This window comes from Dicentrarchus labrax, unplaced genomic scaffold (assembly GCF_905237075.1).
Source record: "Dicentrarchus labrax unplaced genomic scaffold, dlabrax2021, whole genome shotgun sequence".
NCBI classification, from domain to species: Eukaryota; Metazoa; Chordata; class Actinopteri; family Moronidae; genus Dicentrarchus; species Dicentrarchus labrax.
Window position 1 is genome coordinate 824,916 of NW_026136875.1, and position 8,348 is coordinate 833,263.

Here is an 8,348-nt window from a genome sequence, read left to right on the forward strand (position 1 = left end):
ACACACAACTTTATTAACACTGTACAAACACAACTTTATTATCACTGTACGAACACACAACTTTATTAACACTGTACAAACACACAACTTTATTAACACTGTACAGACACACAACTTTATTATCACTGTACAAACACACAACTTTATTATCACTGTACAAACACACAACTTTATTAACACTGTACAAACACACAACTTTATTAACACTGTACAAACACACAACTTTATTATCACTGTACAAACACACAACTTTATTAACACTGTACAAACACACAACTTTATTAACACTGTACAAACACAACTTTATTATCACTGTACGAACACACAACTTTATTAACACTGTACAAACACACAACTTTATTAACACTGTACAAACACACAACTTTATTATCACTGTACAAACACAACTTTATTAACACTGTACAAACACACAACTTTATTAACACTGTACAAACACACAACTTTATTATCACTGTACAAACACACAACTTTATTAACACTGTACAAACACACAACTTTATTATCACTGTACAAACACACAACTTTATTAACACTGTACAAACACACAACTTTATTAACACTGTACAAACACACAACTTTATTATCACTGTACAAACACACAACTTTATTAACACTGTACAAACACACAACTTTATTAACACTGTACAAACACAACTTTATTAACACTGTACAAACACACAACTTTATTAACACTGTACAAACACACAACTTTATTAACACTGTACAAACACACAACTTTATTAACACTGTACAAACACACAACTTTATTATCACTGTACAAACACACAACTTTATTATCACTGTACAAACACACAACTTTATTAACACTGTACAAACACACAACTTTATTAACACTGTACAAACACACAACTTTATTATCACTGTACAAACACACAACTTTATTATCACTGTACAAACACACAACTTTATTAACACTGTACAAACACACAACTTTATTATCACTGTACAAACACACAACTTTATTAACACTGTACAAACACACAACTTTATTATCACTGTACAAACACACAACTTTATTAACACTGTACAAACACACAACTTTATTAACACTGTACAAACAACTTTATCAGTGATTTGGGTGAAACTGGATCTTATTTTATGGAGAGAATATTGTCTGTATTCCCCTCTGACTCTGCTAACTGCTGCATTGCCGTTAGCGTGCAACCGAACGGGGCTCAGCTGCCTCCCAGTGAACACAACCCTCCGAGACGACAGCGGTACCGAGGTGATTTATGGAGTTTCCTGATGGACTTGATGATAAGTAAAGTAAGCTAATTTCTGCTAATGGAAATGTTAGCTGCCATTAGCTAGTTAGCTCGTTCAGCTAATTGAATTAAATGACGCTGGTCGGCTATAGAAAGTGTGTAAGTGTTGATCTTTTGTTGTGTTTATCTTCTGATCACAAACTCTGTGAGAATTTTATGTTATATTATTTAATGATCAATAAAACGTGTGTGCATTAATGAAAGACACCGGAGACCATCCAGACTATTGATTGGTTCAGTACAAGTACCTCCAACTTTACTCTCCACCGCTGCTGTCCTCTGAGTGACTGATGGTTTCAGGACAAAGGATCACGTGCTGCAACCTGCTGGTCCTCGCTGGAGTTTAAATTCATTCTGAGTAACCAGTGACCCAGTTCACATGTACTGAAGTACTGCAACTGACACAACCAGTGTGTTATAATACACTCACACTGTGAAATGTCTCTGTCTTTACCTCTGTTCTCTCTGTGTCTCTCTCTCTCTCTGTCTGTCTTTCTCTCTCTGTCTCTCTCTCTCTCTCTCTCAGTCGGGATCTGTCCTAGGTTTCTGCCTCTTAACAGGCAGTGTTTCCTTGCCCTTGTCTCCAAGTTCTCATGGTGGTACTGTTGGGTCTCTGTAATTAATGTTTTAAAGAGTTCGGTCTAGACCTGCTCTATTTGAAAAGTGTCCTGAGATAACTTCTGTTATAAATTGGTGCTATACAAATAAAACTGAATTGAATTGAAATGTCTCAGTTTCAGTTCTATCTTTTATTGTCTCACACAGAAACTGACAACAGCTGGAAACAAACTCTATCAAAACAACCAGAGACTTTATTAATATTTTGAGGACGTTTGTAACAGAATCCTTTGGCTTCCGTAGTGAGAGCCGATATTAAAGTAACTCCGTTCAGATCAATGTCGTTTTATAACATCATAGAAAGAAACTGCAGCTGATAATTTGTACAAATGTGGAACTTTAATTTGATGTTGTTTCCGTTGATAAAGTAAAACAACAGTTTAAACTGTTTTTAATAAAAAGGTCCTTGTTAGTATGTAACTGCAAACACATTATGTCCTTTATCTCAGTTATTACATTTCTTGTTTTTATTTTATCCAACATTATGAACAGGTGGCAGAATAAATAAAAGTTCTATAAAAAAGACTTAAAGACGTAAACTCAGAAAAAAGGTCAATACATGTAAAGAACATAAAAAAATATTAAAGTCAGAATCATGACGATTGAGGTAGACAGGTCCAGTTTAGGCCCCGCCCACCCTGAGCATATTATATTGTATCCCTGCCGGCTCTTCATCCAGCTCTCTTCAGTGGAGAGAGACAGTTGGGCCACAGCTCTTTAACAATGTCTGCAGCTCCTACAAACGGTTCAAAAGAAGAACCCTTTATCGTAACTGGTCCTTCATCACAGAACGTCAGGTTCTCAGTTGGCCAGCATCGAACTGCAGAACCTGAAACAGAACCACAACCTAAACCAGAACCACAACCAGAGCCACAACCAGAAGAAGATGACGAGCTTTGAATGAAAGATGTTTCCAGAGTTCAGGAGGAGCTGATGCTCCAGTGTTGTTAGCATCCATGCTAAATGCTAACTCAAATTATCAATCAGTTTGATCAGAGGATGTCAGGAAAAAACACTGTGAGAGAACTGTCTGTCTGTCTGTATGTCTGTCTGTCTGTCTACCTGACTGCCGGCCTGTCTGTCTGTCTGTCTGTCTGTCTGTCTGTCTGTCTGTCTGTCTTTCATCATTCTCACCCTAACCCTAACCAGTTTGAGTCGCTGTCCTCCACGTGCATGGCGACAGCGGCGTGATGCCAGACATAAAACTGATGATGGTACGCCAGCTCCTCCGCTTCCATCTGCTTCTCATCATCTCTCCGGAGCAACTTATATCTGAACAAGCCCAGACACATAAACCACCATTGTTACTAAAGCCACAATATAAGTCATAAATATCATCAATAAATGTTGTATATAGTTAATTTGACACCTCTGGGCCACCGTAACTGCAGCTATAGAACCAAATCTGGTTACTTTTCCCTCAGAAGGTTTACTTTAGTTCCTACCTGTGTGTCTCACACATGGCCTCAGACCTCCAGATGAAGTGTCCGTCTCTGTAAGTGCACACAGAGTTTGGGTCGTCAGTCAGCAGAGGAAGGTCTGAGAACAGCTGCTGATTGGCCGGGCGGTGGACCAGCACCGCATACATCACTTCCTGTTTGTACAGGACGGTCCTGAACACCCTCATGACGGGTTGAGCACCGGAACAAAACTGGAGACAGTAACAGAGGTTTTAATGGAAGATCTCAGCTCTGAGAACGAGGTTGGAGATTAGAACAATAAGTTAAGCACATTTGATGATTTTGCAGCCGAAGTGCCACCTAGAGGCTGACTGGGGACAACAGTGATGTTTACTCAGTGATTGATCAGCTCTTTCTCTGAGCTCAGCCCTCTCACTTTATTCTGACGTTACTTCATCGTTCATGAAGTTCTGATAAACCCCAATCTGACCCTCAGTACCTGGTCTCTGTAGGCCTTCAGAACCTCCTCCAGGGGGAAGGTGAAGCGGTACGAGCCCAGCCTGGAGGACTTCATGAAGACTGGGGAGGTTGCAAACTTCTCCAGGAAGCTCTGCTGCTTCTGGGCCTGCTCCTCTGTCCGGTCTGGGTAGGTGGTCTCCAGGAGCCTCCTCTCAGCTGACCTTATCTCATCAGATCCCACAACCAGACTCCACCACAGCACAGAGACTTCAGCTGGGCTGTGTCGTGTTTCAGATGAGACACATGAAACTCTGGTCGGGGGTACACTGGGATGTGGTCATTGAAGAGGTACCGGTTTCTCCAACTTTCGGCTTCTGCTTTCTTTCTCAAATCCTTCAGCTTCAAGTGCTGACCTTCAATATATTCATTATTTGGTCGGCAGCTGTTCATGGTGAGATGAGGAATGATACAGAGAAAGTAAATACAGAGTGTCTGCTCTCTCTCTCTCTCCGACAGACCTCTGGACTCTAACAGCAGCCCAGCTGGGAAACCACTCCCATTTCTTTATTTATGGCGGTTCTGCATCACCCTGAGCAAACTGTTAGAATCATGTGAGCGAAGAGAAAGGCGGGAAGAGCTGAGCGCGAGTGCAGAGAGAGGAAGAGGCTTTTTGTGTCCCTGGCTGCCGCTAAAGCGTTAGTAATTAAAAGTCTGGCAATGTTTCCAGAGGGACAGCGTTCGGTGCTCCACAGGGAGGATTGGGACATCTGTTCAGCATCAAAGCCGACTGACCCACCGGAGACACAACCGCCCAGTGTCCGTCACATTCCTGAGGTCCTGAAGTAGTTTGCTTTCTTTCCATCAGTTCCACTCTCCGGACGGTGGGCTCATTGTTATTATAAATAAGGATTTTATAGTTGTTTCATATCAATTTCACCAACAACTTCATATACAATTCAAATAAAAACACAAACCTATTTTCCAGGAAAGTTTGATATTTATATTAAAATCAACCTGGATTCAACTTCCTGTTTGATGCTGACCACGAGTGTGAATCTCCTCGTCTGGGAGACGAACAGTAGCGAGCCGACGACGATCAACCACACCTTCTTTTATGGTGAACCACAGGAGTCAGAAACCTCTGTGGGCACGGTCCCATCCTCATTGTGAAACAGATCTTTATTCTTAAACCGGATCCTGAAATAAATCTACATGTGAAAAAAAAATCTGTGACAAACACGCAACACAAAACAAGAAATATAAAACAACATCAACAACAACAATAATCTATGTAACTGCTTCAGAAAGACACCGTTCACTTTCCTTTAGAGGAAACTTTATTTAAACAACAAGGCAGTTCAAAGTACACAGTGGTGGAAAGTAACTAAGTACATTTACTCAAGTACTGTAAATATTTGAGGTTTATTTTTATTGCAAAGAAATTACAGGACAAAGTGAAAATGATAATTCATTCAAATCAAAAAACAACTTGTTCCAGAGACAATAAAACGTCTGGAGGGTCAATGTGAGGTGGAGGATCGTCCAATGGGAACGCTTCAGGAGCGATCGGCACTTCATGGTGAAGTTACAAACAATTTTACTCGAAATCCACGACATCTGCAGTTCCATTATAAAGATACAGTGTATTCTGATCAATATCATCCATAAAGATACAGTGTATTCTGATCAATATCAACACATAATGAGGAAGACAACGGGAGAGAGCGCCATTTTGCCTCTGTTCTGGCCGTTTGTCAGCAATCTCCCAGCGCAGTCAGCCTGATTATTGTTCCATAAAAGAGCTCGGAGGAGGTCCAGTTGGTTCTCTCTCCAGCGGGCAGCGACAGTCGGGCCACAGTTTCACTTCAACCAGATGTTTCGCTTGCAGGAAGTCATCGAACCTGTTGGGAGGGATGATAGCCGGCGTCGCTCTGTCGCAGAACGAGAGCGTCTCTCTCAGTCGGTCGCCATCAAACTGCAGAACCTGAAACAGAACCAGAACAGAAGGAAGGACTGCGTATTTAGCATCCAGGCTAAATGCTAACTGATAATCACTATAATGAACCTTTCTGTCCATATTCTGAGATTAACAAATCCATGAGCCTCAGGTCATATCAGAGCTGTCATGAACCAGGACCAGGACCAGGAATAGGACCAGGACCAGGACCAGGACCAGGACGACCCGACTCATTAATCTGGAGACTACGGACAGAAACTCCAGTGGACAGTAAGTTAGAACTAGTTGAAGTTACGTGTTCGTCCACGTGCAGGGCGACGCCCACGTGATCCCAAACATAGAACAGAGACTCCACGTCCTCCACGTCCATCAGCTTCACATCGTCTCTGCAGACCAACTGATACCTGAAACAGTCTGTGGTGAGTTCACTGTCTGTAATAACAGTGGGACAGTGTCTGTGGTGAGTTCACTGTCTGTAATAACAGTGTGACAATGACTGTGGTTAGTTCACTGTCTGTAATAACAGTGGGACAGTGTCTGTGGTGAGTTCACTGTCTGTAATAACAGTGGGACAGTGACTGTGGTGTCACTGCTAGTGGGACAATGTCTGTGGTTAGTTCACTGTCTGTAATAACAGTGGGACAGTGTTAAGTGTCTGTGGTGAGTTCACTGTCTGTAATAACAGTGGGACAATGTCAGTGGTTAGTTCACTGTCTGTAATAACAGTGGGACAATGTCTGTGGTTAGTTCACTGTCTGTAATAACAGTGGGACAATGTCTGTGGTGAGTTCACTGTCTGTAATAACAGTGGGACAATGTCTGTGGTTAGTTCACTGTCTGTAATAACAGTGGGACAGTGTCTGTGGTGAGTTCACTGTCTGTAATAACAGTGGGACAGTGCAGTGACTGGGCTCAGTTCCTACCTGTGTGTCTCACACATGGCCTCAGACCTCCAGATGAAGTGTCCGTCTCTGTAAGTGCACACAGAGTTTGGGTCGTCAGTCAGCAGAGGAAGGTCTGAGAACAGCTGCTGATTGGCCGGGCTGTGGACCAGCACCGCATACATCACTTCCTGTTTGTACAGGACGGTCCTGAACACCCTCATGACGGGCTGAGCACCGGAACAAAACTGGAGACAGTAACAGAGGTTTTAATGGGAAAGGTCCAAATCAGCCCATCAACTAACACCGGACCCACACCGCGCAGCCCAGCTTAGCTTAGCTACAGTTAGCTTGCTGGATGCCCCTGCCTCATTAGCCAGCTACACTGAATAACATTATCTAGCATCATTCATCATTAGCTACATTTGTAAGCTAACATTAGCTAGTGTTGCACACTGTTGACACTGTAAGTGGTTCCCAACCTGAGGGTAGAGACCCCGACTGGGGGTCACCAAAGCTTCACAGGGGGTCGCGAGACCTTCTTGATATTTGAGAAAACGTAGAAATCTACGCAGCAGGCCGATATCGCAGTGATATGTAAAGTAAATTGTTAAAGAAAGTCAAACATCAAGGACGAGAAAAAACGCTGAATTTGTGAAAAAAAGCCTGTTAAGTTGGTATGATTATTAAAATGCTAAAAACACAGATTCAAATTCAAATTCATCCAAATCTGGTTTTACACAAACTTCCTGCATTTCCTGACTTCAGTGTTTGGGTTCATTGTTTTGAATATTAAATGAAATATCCATAAAATCTGTCAGTGAGTCAGTTTAATGATAATAGAAAGGGAACATGTCACCGGTTTGAATTCAAACACTGTCAGAAACTGATTCAGTGCTTCAGAGCCGCTGGATGGAGGTTAATCTGACCCTCAGTACCTGGTCTCTGTAGGCCTTCAGAACCTCCTCCAGGGGGAAGGTGAAGCGGTACGAGCCCAGCCTGGAGGACTCCATGAAGACTGGGGAGGTTGCAAACTTCTCCAGGAAGCTCTGCTGCTTCTGGGCCTGCTCCTCTGTCCGGTCTGGGTAGGTGGTCTCCAGGAGCCTCCTCTCAGCTGACCTTATCTCATCAGATCCCACAACCAGACTCCACCACAGCAGAGAGCCATCAGCCGGGTTCCTGAAGCCACCGTCCCTCCTGATCCCACGTAATCCCACTCTGTCAGTGTCGTGTTTCAGATGAGACACATGAAACTCTGGTCGGGGGTACGCTGGGATGTGGTCTTTGAAGAGGTACCGGTTGTTCAAACCGTCTTGCTCCTTCAAATCCTTCAGCTTCAGATGACCAACGAAAAGCTGCTCGTTGTGTCCTCTCCTGTTGACTCTGTTCATGATCCGATCGCGAGAGAGAACAGGAGTGTTTTTCCTTTCACTTTAGTCTCTCTGATCTGTGAACAGCAGAGCGCTGAGGCAGAGAGCACAAGCGCCATCGAGTGGCGGCTGTCAAGATAAAAAAACAGGACAGTTTTGTCTGAGATATGAAAATAAGTCACACCCACTTCTTCTTTTATGGTGTGAGTCTGTGCAGAAACAGGGTCAACGGTTTCCTGTTCCTACAATGAGTCCTTTCTTTGCTTTTATATATTTCTTTTTTCTTCCAGCAGCTCACCTTCCACACTGTCTCTACACTGTGTGTGTGTGTGTGTGTGTGTGTGTGTGTGTGTGTG

General features: G+C 42.9%; 1 protein-coding gene across 17 annotated transcripts; it reads right to left on the reverse strand.

Annotated features, from left to right (window-relative positions):
* Positions 1–374: 374 nt before the first annotated feature.
* On the reverse strand, positions 375–8,141 carry LOC127360403 (uncharacterized). Of its 17 annotated transcripts, none has more exons than XR_007883632.1 (4): positions 7,561–8,140; positions 6,665–6,870; positions 1,079–3,197; positions 375–407 (listed from the first exon to the last, which is right to left on the reverse strand). XR_007883632.1 is itself a non-coding variant. In XM_051394820.1 (4 exons), the coding sequence occupies exons 1-4, from the start codon at positions 8,011–8,013 to the stop codon at positions 5,568–5,570; spliced, it is 969 nt and encodes a 322-aa protein (XP_051250780.1). In that variant the 5' UTR covers positions 8,014–8,136; the 3' UTR covers positions 5,188–5,567. The 17 variants fall into 17 exon arrangements, 5 of the variants coding, with proteins under 5 accessions (XP_051250781.1, XP_051250782.1, XP_051250780.1 ...); XR_007883628.1 differs by having other exon boundaries at positions 375–675; XR_007883629.1 differs by having other exon boundaries at positions 375–675; positions 1,052–3,197.
* Positions 8,142–8,348: the final 207 nt, after the last annotated feature.

Bases quoted from the DNA above. Each gene is read 5' to 3' on its own strand.
- LOC127360403 (XM_051394820.1), bottom strand. From the start codon at position 8,013: ATGAACAGAGTCAACAGGAGAGGACACAACGAGCAGCTTTTCGTTGGT. The intron at 6,871-7,560 runs GTACTGAGGGTC...TACTGTCTCCAG, and splicing joins TGAAGGCCTACAGAGACCAG to TTTTGTTCCGGTGCTCAGCC. The intron at 5,769-6,036 runs GTAACTTCAACT...GTTCTGTTTCAG, and splicing joins CCCTGCACGTGGACGAACAC to GTTCTGCAGTTTGATGGCGA.